Source organism: Parambassis ranga, chromosome 13, assembly GCF_900634625.1.
Source record: "Parambassis ranga chromosome 13, fParRan2.1, whole genome shotgun sequence".
In the NCBI taxonomy this organism is placed as follows: domain Eukaryota; kingdom Metazoa; phylum Chordata; class Actinopteri; family Ambassidae; genus Parambassis; species Parambassis ranga.
The window spans coordinates 18,881,073-18,897,730 of record NC_041033.1 but is presented as its reverse complement, the minus strand read 5'-3'; the positions used below and the strand labels follow the sequence as shown (position 1 = coordinate 18,897,730).

At 37.2% G+C, this 16,658-nt stretch overlaps 1 protein-coding gene across 1 annotated transcript; it reads right to left on the bottom strand.

The window, feature by feature from the left end:
- Positions 1-157: 157 nt before the first annotated feature.
- Positions 158-16,484, bottom strand: LOC114445005 (splicing factor, arginine/serine-rich 15-like). Its single transcript, XM_028419928.1, has 18 exons — positions 16,272-16,484; positions 15,377-15,460; positions 14,447-14,491; positions 14,196-14,357; positions 13,885-14,002; positions 13,601-13,734; positions 13,366-13,512; positions 13,209-13,282; positions 12,949-13,042; positions 12,753-12,833; positions 12,573-12,649; positions 12,197-12,366; positions 11,621-11,721; positions 11,409-11,522; positions 11,171-11,327; positions 10,968-11,059; positions 1,242-1,380; positions 158-1,108 (listed from the first exon to the last, which is right to left on the bottom strand). The coding sequence occupies exons 1-18, from the start codon at positions 16,299-16,301 to the stop codon at positions 678-680; spliced, it is 2,250 nt and encodes a 749-aa protein (XP_028275729.1). The 5' UTR covers positions 16,302-16,484; the 3' UTR covers positions 158-677.
- Between the last annotated feature and the right edge of the window lie 174 nt (positions 16,485-16,658).

Here is a 16,658-nt window from a genome sequence, read left to right as displayed (position 1 = left end):
TGATACATCTATATAACCTGTGGAATCACAATCATGGTTGAGAAGGTGTCTGCAGAAATCTGCTGATGTGTTGTAATGAAACATGAACACACTTGTTTTCTTTGAAAAAATTTCAAAACGTCAGTTTGATCAACAAAAATAAAACCATCTGACCACATGGCAGAAAATCTTTTTAATATTCACAGCACATGATCCTACAAGGTGTGACCTTAATTGTACAACAGAGGTTGGCCATGGAAACAGGGTTTATTCTACCCTCTACTGGCAGGATATGAAATCTCCTTCAAATGAAAATCAGCTTAATTGGCTTTAAATATCAGTGTGGTACAAAGGCATTTGTTTTGTACTAAAAACTGAATACCATAAAAGGTATTAAGAGGTTTTACAGTCTTCATCCTTACACAAAAACTCAGATAAAGTAATAGGATCAAAAATACAGACATTGCCTTTTTTTAATAGCTGCACCTACCGACATTATAAACTCAAGCTTTATCTACTCAACTTTAAATTTACAAAAAGATTCAGAACAAGCACATACAGTATGTACAGCAGAGAAAAGGTTCTGGTAGTGTAAAAAGTTTCAGCACCACCAAATGTTCACATATGTCCTTACATTGATTAGTATCCATCACAGTGGTTCAACATCTTCCTCCCTCAGTTTTATCCTCCAATGTCCTCTACCACCTCCCTCTTGGAAAAGAAGGGTATCCGAACCCTGGCCTCCCATTCTGGAAATGCCCTTCCCTGTCGTTGATGCCCTCTGGTCCCATAGATGGAGGTCGATGAAAAGGAGGAACACGAGGCGGGAAGGGCATTGGCATTCTGAACCTGTCTGAAGGAAACATGGTTCCTCCAGGCATCATTTGTAGGGGCATGTGCTGCATGTTTGGAGGAGGCAGGAAAGGAGGCATAACAGGAGGACTGGCCATGCCAGGAGGAGGCTGGAGAGGTGGCATACCACCAGGCCTGGGTACCTGCATGATTGTGGGACTTGGCATCACAGGTGTTGTTGGAGATCCCAGCTGGCTGACGGTCCCACTGTCTGAGGAAGAGGCTTTGTCTCCCTTAGAATCTTCTGTTGACTCCTCTGGAGTTTTTACACTTACGCCTGCAAAAAAGGACAAGATAAGATTATTTAAGCAATCAATATCAAGGCAAAACAGTGACAATAATGCAAAATAGATGTGATAAAACACTCACAACATGAAAAATAGTGTTTTATCCTCTATAGATATTTTTACCTGCTGTCAAATTTGCAGGGTCAAAGTCTGTGGGGATGAAAGGAGCTCCTGGTGGAGGCATGGCTGTAGGAGACAGCATGATGGGGACAGCAAAACCAGGTGGACTTCCTATATGATCTGTCTGTTGAACTGGAGGCGCCTGAAAGACAAATAAACACAATGCCTCGACTGTTAAAATTAAATGCCACCAAAACCTTCGTTAAGTGAAAAAAGAGAGAGCGTGTTAGTATTGTATGCTGTTATGATACCAGACAATGAAGTATATGTATTCATATTTGCTCGATGAAATATGTATATCAGTCGAAGTTTTTAGTAGTGCACAGCAACATCAATTACTGAATATTAAAACATAAAAAGGATTCAATCATAAAAATTAAGATTAAGATTAAGAAACCTTTATCAGTCCCACAATGGGGAAATTGCATAATTTAACCTTAAATTAAACATTAAAAAAGGAGGCAAAGGGATGTCAAAGATGGAAACTCTCGACTGGATTGAGTGTGTTAGCATGTCTGAATATATTTGAAGAAAAATGAAACTGCTGTAATTCAGTCAGGTTTATGAACAGGCAGGCTTTGATATATACACACACAGTATATAATGCTGACCAGTACACACAGAATGTTCCTCACCAGAATACAGTTAATTGGGAAATATATATGCATCACAAACAAAATCTGGCTAGTAAATGCTCATGTCAAAGTTGTTTTTTTAAACTCTACTAATGTGAACTGGGGGGACAAGTAAAGAAGCTACATGTGGCATTTTTACTTACCCATAATGTTCAGTAGCTACTATATACAGTTTTAACCCCACGGTTTTCATCCATTATTGTCCTTTCTGTAGCCTGCAGGCACAGGCTTGTCTTGTATTTAACAGGCAGCGGTCACACTCGTCTTTAAAATTATCTTATTTTGTGCACAGCATTACACTTTAATATTATTACTTGGTATAAAGTGAATGAGAACATTTTCTGAAGTACTGTACAAATTATTCAATACTTTTACTTTACTGCATTTCTACTTTTCTACTGCACTTAAAATGTAGTCAAATCTGCCCCAGTACATTTATCTGACATAACAGATCATTCAAAAAGTTGTTAAAACACAAGATATTATTAGAGATTACACCAGCGGTTCCCTTTAACTAAAAGCAGTACATAGTTTAAACTCATATTTCAGAGCTCTGTGAGCTTCTGACAGCTGTACTAAATAGTGAATTTCCCCTCCAGCAGTACTAGTTCAATAAATGTTCAAATGATCAAATATCCCAGCAAGAAAGAAGATAAAAAGTCTAAAAACTAAAAAACAGAATTGAATATCAGAACATTTTATAATTTTTTTAGTAATAGTAATAGTAGTAATATACCGATCTATCGCACTGATGCGATATTAATAACCTAATGCTGTCATATACATATGTCTATACGACTGAGCGGTACTTCAACTTGTTGGTAATCTGAGGGAGTGACACATATGCAAACTTATTCATTCCATGGGTATAAATCATCAAGCTGAACAATTACCATTTCACCAGGAGACTGCCGAGACCCCAAAGCAACCAAATCAGCTATTGAGGTAACACTGAGGTGCATACCCAGGCAAGTGAAGTGTTAAAGGATAGTTAAGAGAGTTCACAGTTTAGGACAAAGAATAATTTTGACAAAGCCAGACAACTATTATCATCAATATATATCCATAATCACACAAGTTCAATATCACTGAACATATGCTGCATCTTAACTGCCTTTTATCAATAACAAGGCAATACCTACATTTACATTGATTAAAACTTTAAACTAGATTGATAAGATTATTCAGTACTGTGAAGCTTGCAAAAGACACGCACTCTCAGACAACATAGGTTTACGCACAAATGCAACAATGACATAATGAAGAATAAACAAGAAAAGTTCATGTTCACACAGCATCACACAGTATACTGTATTATATATATATATACATACTAGTACTAGCAATATTTTTTGTGAATGACAGTCTTTGGCAAATAATGGTTAATGTGCAGTCTGACTAATGTTTGTAATGACATTTGTGGTAAAGATGCTTATATTCTTAAAGGTCAGCTACTGTATCTAAATTGCATTTATTATGCTAAATACACAGTCATTGAATGGCACTATTTGATAATTTAGTTTGATAGGAAGTATAATTAATGAGGCACGTAGTATTTAAACATGTATGTAAGCTCTTTGATGTGTTACTTTGATTTAAATGTATCCTTATTTTTATCCATAATGGAAATAACCTGTCATGGTTTCAACCTACAATCCTAAATTAACACAAATTACATTTCTCATCGGTCACAGTCACTGAACACATCCAAGTTTTCTGCCCCGACATTTTCTCCTTGGTGCCAAGCTGGCAGTAGACACCCAGACTACTGAGCAAATCTTGTTACTCACACAGAATGCAATAAGTCGCTGTCCTTGCTGTGCTACCTCCCAGTGCAAGAAAACATCAGGACAACAAATACACACAAAAAAACAATCTTGATTAATAGGTCTAAATATAAGAAGTCATAACTGAACATCATGACTGCAAGGCACATCAATCTCACCTTAAAGTGAAAAGCTCCTAATTCTATTCCAACTAATCTCATTAGTGTCATAGAATGAATTGTTATCTCTGCATAGATGAGTCACAAACTAATCACTTAGCATGCACAAAGTGATGTTCATTATGCTACACTTCTGTAAAGGCTTTCCTGCCAGTATAAGTAAAGGTTTTAGAGACACAGCATGACAGATTAAATGCACATTAAAGCTGTATTCAGTTGTATTGCAATTTTATCTTAATGATTTTCATTAAACACAAAAAAGCATTCTGATTCTGACTGAAACTAAGGAGCCACAATAAGGGTAATCAAAAAAGGATGGTATTCATACATATATGCACAAGTAAAAATATATATATAAAAAAACATATATATAATCAATATATTTTCTACATTCAAAAACACAAGACCAATAATGCTAAAAATGAAATTTAAAAAAATATCCACTTAATATGTGTCATTAATTAAATGTTTGTGTTGTGTGTCACATGATCTCACACTGTGTTACAATGACAGGATTCACTCAAACAGTGACAATATCCTCACAGATATTCTTATAGTATGACTCGTCCTGCACTTGGGGATGTGTACTATATATATATATATATATATATTTATATAAAATCACAGGTTTGCATGTGTAATGTCCATTAAAACAGATGGACAAAAACTGTGGCTCTGTGAAAGAGATAAAGGCTTCTTATCACTGTTAGCACTGAACATATGCTGCATCTTTACTGTCTTATATCAATAACAAGGACTGATGGACACAAATGTTAACCATAACCCAAATTTGTGGTCTTTAGGTGAAAATTATTTTTATATAGGACAGAATTCACACTATTTTTTAGGTACATTTGGCCCCGTGTATCTATACAACAAACATTTAACACTTTAGAGACCATCTAGTGGCCACTGGCTGAACTGCACAATCATTATCATTTGGCCATATTAGTGTAGTTGACAAGCAAAAAAATACTGTAGTCGTTTTGATTGTGCATCACGTTATTCTTGATATATAATTAATTCTAAATCTTGTAGGAGGGGAAACTGGGGAATTCCAGTCCTGCACAGGGGGACTTTAAGTTTGTTATCTACACACACAATAACGTAAATTACCTATAACTTAAAGAATCTGCATGACTAGATCCAAAAGCAAAGCCATCAAATACTTACAGATTAAGTATAACAATTCATAACCTTAGCATCAGAAATAAACACAAACACAGATAACCCAAAAGAGATAAATAAATAGCCTTTTCTATGGGGACCTTCATGTTTTTAAATAACTAGATATAAATGAAGAAAAGGCGGCTCACAAGCCACTCAGCCTTGATGCAGTCAGTACTCCATGATATCAAGATAGCAGTCTGTGCTTACCCCGGGGTTTTTCTCCATCAGCAGAAAACAGAGGATAACAGCTGCTTCATTTTTCCTGCAGGTTAACTCCTCAGAGGAAACCACACAAGGCAGGCAGCACGGCATTAGATCTTTGATCAGGACTCTGAACCATGATGGGTATCGACTCAGTGCTTTCACCAGGCACAATTACTTTGTCTGTCTGTTACTTAGAAGACATGTAAAAACAGATGGTAATGAGATAGCTCTATGGTAAATTGGCCTGAGTAATAAGATGAAAACACTCTATGGTCCATTTTATTGTGAATGCGCCTTTCATTACCTTTCAGCCATCGCATCATCCAAGAGTGGGAATGCGAATATCCAAAAATCACTCACCTTTGTGAGGCCTCATGTGAGTCTGATGTTGTCCACACATGGATCTAGGCCACTGTTGCATTAGTTTATGCAACTGAGGATTTCCCCTCTTTTTCTTGAACTGTCACCTCATTTGAAAATGACTGAAAGAAGAACACTGCTCAGATTTAACAATAAATACTAATTCAGGACGACCTGATTAGTGTCTGTAAGGCTCTAGGTGGCTAAGATTCAGTGATGTCTACCATATCAAAAAAAAATGATAATAAAGAAAAAAAACAAAGAAGGAAAATCAATAGTGTGTTCACAGTTCTGTATTTCTATGTGCATGCTCAATATTAACAATGCAAAACCTGTATGAAAATTCTATATTCAAATACAACCCAGTGTGTAAATACTATGTAACAACACATTAGGTTCAGTCGAGGTGCAAAGTTTTATATTCGTAAAAATGCAGTGTGGGTTAAACAGAAAATAAAAGCCCTTCAGCTAAAGCACGTCCACCTGAAAGAAAATGGGTTGAGATTGCAATTTGGCTTTAAAATAGAAAAGTAACTTTGACTACATAAAGGAGGAAGTGCACTCATAACAGACCCTGTGTAAACAGCATAGCATCAACCAGCCACTTGGACAATGGGCTATGTGTGTGTAAACAGGCCAGGTAACCTGTCGAAACAGTAGCTGGTGGAGGAACTAGAAATCAGTTTTGACTTTTTTACGACTTACAACACAGAGGAATAGCTCATTCCGAAGAGCTACTCTAGGCTTTAAGCATCGTCTATATGTAAATATTTAATATTCTATAGTATTTCGAGGCCTTTTGAGAAAGCTGCATGTGTGTGTATGTATCACATGCTATGGCTTGCTGTTTGTAGAAATTGATAAATTAAATATAGACCCCAGAATGTATTTTTTTTCTCATAAGAAGCCATTTCTAACCTTCGAAGAAAACACTAAGCTTTAAAAAGACGCATTAACACGAATGCCATGACGCCGAGAGCGATATTTAGTATTTAACTAAGATTAAGACAAAGAAGGTTGTGTACACTTTGCAAGCTTCCCACAGTGGAGGTTTGGACAGAGAAAACTAAATCCTCCTAACCCTTAAACTGTTGTATGTGTGAACACAAATGTCTGACTCAGATTCACTGCACATTACCCAGACTTTAACCTGCTGGTTCCCTAACACTAAAGCTGGGTGATACAGCATGTTTATAGCGTCACTGCTGTTGATGGCAAAGCATGGCAGTTCAACAGCTTTATACTTTTGTCTGTTGATTTGTGGTCTGCACTCCAATATTACAAAATATGCTCAACTTTATGTAGTTCTGATACTGACACAAAAACCATCAATATTCCTGATGAGTCCTCTTCCTCCTCTTGTAGGATCTGCTGAGGCACCTTCCCTCGTGTGTAGCAGCCACAGCAAGTCTTGCACAGACAGCCTCCCGCTGTGAGCTGCATGTCACGGGACATACAAATGTCCTGACCTGATTCTCTGGACTTTAACTGGAGTTTATGGTTGAAAAAGAGTCTCAATGTTGCAAACCTGTTTTTTTCTCTCAGGGAGCTGGTATTCTTAAAGGAGAATCATGTGACATCCATACCACACACCAGACAGTGAATTTCTGTGAAGGTAAACTAACTAAAATGTACAGGCTTTTTAGAATACCGTAGCTATAAAAAGTGCATCCACACATGTTGTGCAGCAGGATTATATTGAAAAATATATGAATAACAATAGGAGCTGGTGTTGTGGTGCATGTCATTCATACAGGTGGAACAAAACAGCATAGCTGATCAAAAATACTGAAAGTGCAAAGGGGCAGACAACCAAACCTATACACACCAACAAGGTGTCTCAAAGAAAATTCAAACCTACATGACTCCCATGGGTGCAGTTTCTATCATCCAAAATAAAAGTTATCGAGAGCTGTGATCGAACAGATTTCTAACAGAAAGAAAAAAATGTAGTCCATGAGATTAAAGGCTGACAACTCAAAATCTAATCTAAAATCCTAAAACGCACAAACTCAAAAGGGAGTTTTAGCTGTATGACACTAACAATTTTGAATTGCACAGTTTCCCCCAAAGGAAATAAAGCCAATATAAATACAGCAATGAAGGCAGGTATCTAAGAATGTGTCAGTCTCTGTATGCCTTTCTTACATACAACACAGTGCAGTGTCAAGTCTGAAGTTGTTTGAATGAGTGAACTTCAGAGTTCAGCTGAAATGGGATTTCTTTGACTTATTGTCAATACTGGTGTCATCACTTTGTCATCAGGAGGTGCTGACTGCACATTCACACCCAAGCTGCAGACATAATGGTGGACCACTGCAGACAGACCTACCTGGGCACCTCCACAGCTGGCAGGTAAATCACTCAACCTCAGCAGAGAATGTAGGTTTCTCCAACTATTAGCCATCACAGTAAAATGTTTATCACTGCACTGGGTATGTAAAAAAATAAAAGTACAGCAGGTTATGGCTGGCTGTGTGGGTTACTGTATAACAGCAATGGGCATATGCATACAGACAAACCATTGCCACAGCAACAGATGCAGCATCTGTGAGAAAATGTTGCTTGTTCATCAAAGACATGTTCTTTGAAGAACAACTGTACTAAAAACAAATAACAGGGAGGGAAATTGGCAGCTCTGGACTGGCCCAATACATAAACTACAAAACTTTTACCAAAAAGAACTGAATTCATGCCACTGTCCCTCTTTAACACTCAATGTAACTGAGGTACTTTCATTACCAGCTGCAGTAACATGGCTGATACTGTACTCCCCCTTTGAGGGATTTTTTTGTACCTGTCTATTTGTAGACAGATTTGATAAAACAACCATGAAAGATGCAGTCACAACATTACAGGTGAGTGGTTGAACCCAAGACAAAAAAGTTAATAAATGTATGCCAACAGGTAGGGACGTCAATCTGCTTACATGATTATCCTGTTACAATATGGTCTCCAGTTCATGCATATATTTTATATTGTGGCTGTATGTCATCTTTATATTCATTAGACGCTGCGTTCATTGATATAAAGTGCCCTTAAGATGGATCCCTGGGTATACATTAGGATGCAGTGTGCACACCATTGCAAATGTTTGAAAGGCTGCAAGCTGTTAGACCTAGTCCCCACTATCTCTTCTAATCTTTTCTGAGGATCAGAGAAACAGTCACAGTACAACAAAGGCAGACAAAAGCAAACACAGTGAACTCCAAGAGCAAAAACTGACTTGTAGAAGTAAAATAAGTACACAAAAGAATACTCAAAATTCATATGTACCTACGTCCCCACCCAATGAGACTATGACATTAGAGGCATGAAAATTTTATTATGAAGCTTAAGATTTTTCCCTTCATTTAACCAATGACAGACATTTCGGAATTTCGTCTAGTATAAATAACAGTGAACCTGCTGTATGTGCTGCAGTGTATGAGCAGGTAATGTAAGAAAGAAAACATTGTGATCCTCCCGTTTAAAAAGAATTCTTGGAAGAGGCTGACGTAATTTAGGTGTAAGCTGCCACTACTGTTTTAAGCAGTATGCCCTGTATTAAATAAAACAAAAACTACACAGTATCTTGTCTAGTATTTGATAACTGGGTTTGGAACATTACTGTCGGCTTACCTTTTTCTCCCATTTTGACTTTCTTCTTCCCAATTGGACCTTAAAGTCCCACCAGCAGCCAACAGTCACATATACTTCAAAACATGTGAGCAACTTTTCTTCCAAGGTGAGGTGTTCAGTTTAGCATGACAGCTCATTCTATTTAACCTAATTTGTTGACCAATGATCCAGCTCCTCCCAGTCACGGCTGTACTAAATTAATACATATTTGTAATAATTTCAGCTTAAATGTCATGAAGCAACTATGCACATTTATTTTCTCGCTTTTAAACAAGTTTCTGTAAAAATAATTTTTGGTGCAGAAAAATGTAAGTATATTTGTAAGCGTAAAAGTCATACCCTAGGCAACACAATTTTGCAGATCAATCTATCCACTTATTTCTGTTGTTATAAGATAAGATAAAACTGTATTAATCCCAGAGGAAAAAGGTTGCCTGCTTATTAGAAGTGTAATTATGTGACCACTAATGAATGGTTGGAAACATTCATAGGTACCAAAAAAGTGTTAAGCTAAACCTACACATTGTGGATCACAGTGCTTAGTTGCAGAAAACAGAAAGGATAACAGAAATGCATCCCTCTACACATACCACAGTAATAAACATTTTCCCACTTTATTTGAAGTTTATGACAGTACAAGTAAGAAGTGATAAATAAGCAAGTAAGTGAAGGATGAATAAGCACCATTGAATATCATGTCTACCAGCAGAGGAGCCTATTTGAACTGTCACGGTGGTTAACAATCATCAAATTTGGTATATAAATACTTGATCCACATGTGTGACAAATAGAAAGACATATGATATTTCTGTGCTATATTCCCATTCTGATATTGTGTGTTTTCCAAAAAACTATTGTTGGAAACTCAACACACTCAACAACAAGTCAGGACTATAGAGCCCCACCAAGTAGTTGTGAAACATGAATTTTAAAATCCACAAGAAATAAAAATACCAACCAACAGGGCATTTGTTCTGCTGTTAGGCAATGTGTCAAATTTTCTAATCGGTTACTGTTACTCCATCAATCGGAGATTGTGATATAATTGTGCGAATGTGTATGCATGCACTTGGAGCACACATGCACGAATGAAAATGCAGTTGATCATTTACCCTATTTAAAAAGATTCCTATTAAGACGATGTTTTAGTGTAGTTATTCAAGCTAATTACATTTGAAATAACTGCACAAAGAAGTGCAGAATATAGCCTCTATGATTTCTACGAGTATTAAAATGGCCAAGTAAAAAAAAAAGAAAAATCACAACCAACGACTGGACCAGTTACAGGCTAGTCTACTGTGAGTCAGACCAGACAAGGTCACTAGCTGTCATAGCAATACTTACAGTAAAACCACTGTAACGCAGTAGGTACTGTAGATCAATCGCAATACTGACATCAGCACTTCTTACCAAGCCAGTGGTTGATAGCACCTCTGCTGCCTAACTTTAAACCTTTTACAGATCCTAATGAGCCCTTAAAATGGAAAATTAATTTGTATCTCTTAAATACTGCCAATGCTTTAGGACTTTATATAAAAGTCTGCTAAAGCAGAGAAAAACTCAGAGGGATACTAGGTTTTATTGTGTGTTGTCTTTAACTTTCAGCTTAGACTTCTTGAAAGAAAACCAGACAGAGATTCAGATAGGCTCCACTACTCACATGAAACAATTTATTTCTTTACAGCCCTCCAGAGAAAGATTGCAAAGTAATCTTTCATCAAGGCCACTAAATCAATGATAAGAGAAGACCCACAGTTTTGAAAAGAAGGTGTGTAAGGACTGTATTAGCTTTACCTGAACATGAGCAGCAACCGTCCCCTCTGGTACACTTTCCAATGCTCCATTTACAGGTGCCTGGCTGTTAAGATCTTTGGCTAGATTCCACTCTGTACAGATATAAAAAAACAATGACAATATGAGAACAACAAGTTTTTTGTTACAAAAATAAATACAGCAGATGTTGTATGCTATAGAATTGCCAATGCTGTAGAATTTACCTGGACTTAGGGTCTCTGCATCCAGCATACCACCTTCCCGATAACTCTCCAGCTCCTCAACCTTGACTTTGTTCCAGGGAATGTAAGTAACTCCCCGCTCTACATCCCAAAACTTTTTGTGTGCTGATTTTATACCTTTGTTCAACGCCCAAGCAATCTAGAAAGAAAAGACATTAAGCATAATTACCAACATACACATAACTGCAAATAAAAGCATATTGCATAAGAGGACATTTACCTTAACTGGTTTCTGATTTACTTTGTATGACCCTCGACTGAGTTTGTTCAAGGCTGTGTAAGCATCTTGTCTGTGAACCATAACAATATAGGCACAACCCCTCGGAGGAATCATCTGGACACAACATAAAAAGGGTATTTAGTGAAATACAGGTTAACATTGCTTTACATCGAGGCTGACAAGAATCTTAGATGTGATGTGTTCATATTTACATTGATGGATTCAATCTGGCCAAATTCTTCCAGAAGAGACTCTATGTCAGATTGCTGGGTTTTCTTGTCTAGCTGTCCAACCCATAGTGTAGTAGTGCAAACTGAAAGAAAAAAAAGACAGGAAAAAAAGGGTTGTTGGATGAAATAAATGTTGTCAGCTTTGCATTTCATCTACTTTTTCCAGCGTACTGTAAGAATTTTATTTTTGTAGACTCATCTTATTTATAATCTGATAAATGAATGATCTGATAAATATATGATCTGCTTGTTCCCCCAACCACACTTTTAAAGGTGCTTTACTGCGCCCTTGTATTCTGTTTTATGTTTTGTTAGTCATGTATGGGAAATAACCAGTGTGCAGTGTATACAAGATATTGCTACATACCAATCAAATACAAATTCACTGGTGTTCTGATACATAAGGGAATAAAATCGAATAACAAACATTATTTTTAAGCTATTAAGTAAAATATATTGAGTACAAAGTACTATAGGTATCCATATATTAGGAATATGCATGGCTACTCCCCTCTACAAATAAACCTAGCTATTGCAATCTTTCTTTGTGTCACATACCACTGAGTGTCTGGCTCTTCATGCTAGGAAGACCCTTCTGTCGCCGCTCTCTGTCCTTCTCCCTTTCAAATTTATCCTGAGAGTGGCGTTCTCTGGAGCGAGAACGAGAGTGTCGATGCCTTGACCTTCTAGAGCGAGATGAAGATCTTGATCTCCTTCTCCTGGGAGATCTAAAATTTAAAAGGATTGCAACAGTTGGGCAAACAGTGTCAAAAATACTGCTGTTCACCAATACATTAACATACTGTGGCAAATTATCAAAACACATCTTAGTTCACCGTTACATGAAAAAGTAGTTACAAAGGCTTTTGAACGCATAATATACATGTAGTCTAAAATATTGCTCAAGTATCTATACTACTAACAAAGATATTACCTGGATCCAGACCTGGATCTTCTACTATAGCCTCTGTGTCTGCCCTCCCGCCTAAGAGGGTCCTCTCTTGAATTTGCCTATTAAGAAACAAGAATGACATGACAATTACATTACAACCGCAGTTTTATTTTACAATTAGTAAGTAGGGATTTAGAACTAAAACAATGTTCAACTGCTTACAGATCGAGAATAATCCTCATTTATAGAATGGTACCCATCCAGTATCATGTGACGCTCGATATGACGCATTTCTCCACTGTGCTGAGGGGTTGACAAAGTAAAGAGTCAAAGAAACATACATTATAGTATCATGCTGGTATTAGCCAATATATGTGGTCCGACAGAGTTGTTATATGATGCAGTTATTACTTAATACCTGCATACTACCAGGCTGTTCCATCATGTGAGGATGAACATCTGTGTTGGGCATCTGACCATGAAACCGGTTAAACATATTTTCAAGAATGCCCCTGTCATGACAAAATACATACGGGACATTACGAACTCATACAGAGGAAACACATTTTAATTAAAGGACCACAAAACTTTACATTTTAACAGACTATGGCAGATATTTTAACATATATAATAGAGAGACCCAAACATAACCGAATGTAAACATTCTCTGAAACTCACTGTGACTGCGCTCTGCCTTCTGTAGCCATATTATCCTCAGGATCATCATCATAATCAAACCGATCAAGGAGTTTCTATGGAAATATAGAATACAATTAATTAATATAACAATTTGTATTGGATCACATTACTTTGAGATGCTGAGCTTTAGTTCTACCTCAGCTATAGAGTTCTTCTTTTCAGAGTGTGAACTGTATGAGTTTTGCTGGGCCCCTGTCATCTCGGGTGGATTTGGTATGTTGTTTGCAAGAGGGTCTGATAAGGTCTTATCAGCCTGCTGGAGGTTCTGAAGCATCCGTTGTAGCTAGTAGAGTGAGAAAACAGCCATTTAGAAATGACACAATACTGCTAGACCTCTTAAACCTACTTATTGCTTAGACAAAACAGCATACCTCCAGGCCATGGGGAGACTGAAACAACTGTGCCACAGCAGCCAAGGCATCAGCACTGGGAAGCTGGGACACAGCAGGCACAGTTGAGGCATTATTGTCCAGAGGCTGTGTTTCTGGTTGAGGGCCAGCAGGAACTGTTCAGATACACAAATAGAAAGAGAAGAAAACTATGTAGACGTGCATGGCAACACAACATCAAGCAGTTCACAAATTACATCCTCACTTTCCTTTACTCTCAGGTTTTACTAAGCAATGCCACAAGAAAACAACATTCATATCACTACCTGCTAAAGCAGGTGGAGGTACGATGATGCCATTGGCCATATCCATCAGAGGCTGAATGATGTCCATGTCAAATACACCATTCTTCTGCCACAGGTTTAGAACACGGATGATTTTACTCTGATGAGAAAGACAGGTAAACAGATAAAACATTCTTTAGTAAAGATGAAACATCTGTGCAACTCATTCATGTGTATTTGACCATGACACAACTGGATACAGTATATCTGAGACACCATAACAGCCAACCAATCCAAAGTTTGCTTCTACTCATTCAATGTAATCATGCAAAATGCCTAGCAACACAAAGTACCTTATCATCCTCAGGACAGCGGTAAAGATTTTGGAAGGTTTCTGTGAAGTTCTTCAAGAATCTGGGTCCAAATACATCCTTGTCAACACCAAACTGATGGCGTGACTGTCGGACAATAGAATCAACCACATATAACCCAGGGACTTTTAATTCTGGCTTGCACTGAAATAAATGAAAAGGTCAAAATTATTCCTCCTTTTCAATATAGATTTGAAGCTTGTGTTTACAGTGGTGAACTATATTATACATACCTTTTTGATGAACTTTTCAACAATTTGGACCACATGCTTGTAAAGCTAAGAAAAAACAAACAAAAATAGTATCAGACCATAGTGGGTGCCACTTTTCCCAACCAAGACTAGGAATAATGTTTTAATGCTAAAATTGTCATTTACAACATGACCTCGGTTCCCAGTCAGCAGCCAAATGGATAATCCTGACTACTCTCTTCACAATGTACTGGACAATGAACGGAGCACCTTCTCCAAAAGCACCTTCAGCTTTATTGTCTGAAGGACCGCCACAGGGAATCTTTCCTGTTACAAACTCATCAAGACCCCTCATCTGTGTGTGACAGCTGACAACTTGGACTAGGTTAGTTTGATTTCCGTTGCTTGGCAATCAAACTATTGTTATTTTTCTTTCTTCTTCTTCTTCTTCCGTACGTTTTTTGGCGCACCGAAATTGCTTAATATTTGAAAAATTATAATTTTTGGAAAAGAACTTGAAGTTGACCCTGAATGTCCTCTGTGAGATGAACATTTTAATAGTTAAATGGCTGAAATCGATCAATCTAGGCTGAAGATACACTGCGCAACGGCAATCAAACAAATTATAATTCAGCAATTCAGTTCTTTACATCAGCATTCAAAGCAATCCTTCAGCTGCAGCAATCAAACTTGAATTTTCTTCAGGAAATGCCCATTTCTAGTATTTTTTCTATCTTTATTCTTCATATTTTTACTTTTACATGTAAAAAGAATGAAATAACATTTACTGCTTTGTTTTAACATAGAACCAGTCAATTAGAGATTTTTTTCGCCCCCACAAATGATGTTTGGTTTAAATTCATGCTCATTAAGCACAGGAACAACTTTTTTGCTTGAGCCAGCAAGAAGCCAGAAGTTAGGAGTCTTTCTGGTATTCTGTGGAGTTCAAACATAACAATACTCATACTTTACCTTTATAGCTTTGATGGCTGATTTGGTTACAGACATCATTTTAGCGCGGGATACTGGAGGCTTCATTTCAATCATGGAGAACAACTGATGGGTTTTAAAAGACTTACATTAGCTCATTTTAAACAAACAACTGACATTCAATTACACTGAAAACATTTAGTGTCTTTTATAAATAATACAGGTAGCACAGAGAACTCTACACTACAGCAACATGAAACCAATAGAAAAAGAAATCTCATCTGTATAATAGAATTGTATACCCCTTTTTTAATAGTGAAGCTTCACATTAATCGTGGAGACCACCTGACATAAATAGATCACCTTATTTACTTGAGTAAGAGAGACCTTTGCCCAACTCTACATACATTTAGATACGTTTATCATGATTTCACAACCACTAAGCACGAAAGGCATACATCAGGGATATAATTATAGGTGTTAACTATTTATTAGATGTCATGCCTGACATTAACTTACACGTAATATCTCAAAAACAAGTAACATTACTCCGTGCAGCCGTTACCATTGCATTTACATATAACGCTACGTGTGCTGCTAGCTTACTTATTATTTTACTAGAGTATAGTATTAAGTTAATAGTTATGCTAGCGGTGGACTACAGCCAGAGGCTGTGTAGGATTAACACACTCGCATTTTACTCGATTTAAGCTAACGACTAACAAATCCAGTCAAGTCACAACTGTGTTTTCAAAAGGACACATTCAACAGAACTATGGTTGTCACCAAAATTAGTTAGCCATTAGTTAGTTAGGTTTAGATTCAAAGTAATTCACGTTAACTGGCAAATAAAAAGACTGGGCCAAAGAGACTGCTATGAGTTAGCATAAGCGTTAGCTTTGGTTTTGGGACTGAATTAGAATACGTGAAACTTTACCTCCATGTTGAAAGCGTTCACCGCATCCATGACCGTTGGTTATATTGGAAATCGACTGATTAGCGTTTGTATTTTCTAAGTCTACTCAATCCTAAGAACATAGCCGTCAGCATAGGAACCAACATCAAAACACTGTATTTTTGACTCCGACGCAGAACGCTAGCTAGGAGGTTGCTACTAGCTTCGCGGTTCCACCCTGTGAGCGTTTGACATCGTGTGATGTCACGGGACACTGTTGCCTTCAAGACCATCAGAAAAATGTCAACTACGTTTAATAAGCACGCAAATGACTTACATTTCTATCTACAAACGTGTGGCTAGTGATAAGGATATGTTAGTCTTTTAGCAGTATTACTCTAAAACGCATTTTAACGACATAAACTGCAG

Coding starts and splice junctions, on each gene's coding strand:
- LOC114445005 (XM_028419928.1), bottom strand. CDS start 16,301: ATGGATGCGGTGAACGCTTTCAACATGGAG. Junction 11,523..11,620: donor GCCAGATTGAATCCATCAAT/GTAAATATGAAC, acceptor TGTTGTGTCCAG/ATGATTCCTCCGAGGGGTTG. Junction 11,328..11,408: donor TAAATCAGAAACCAGTTAAG/GTAAATGTCCTC, acceptor TTTTCTTTCTAG/ATTGCTTGGGCGTTGAACAA.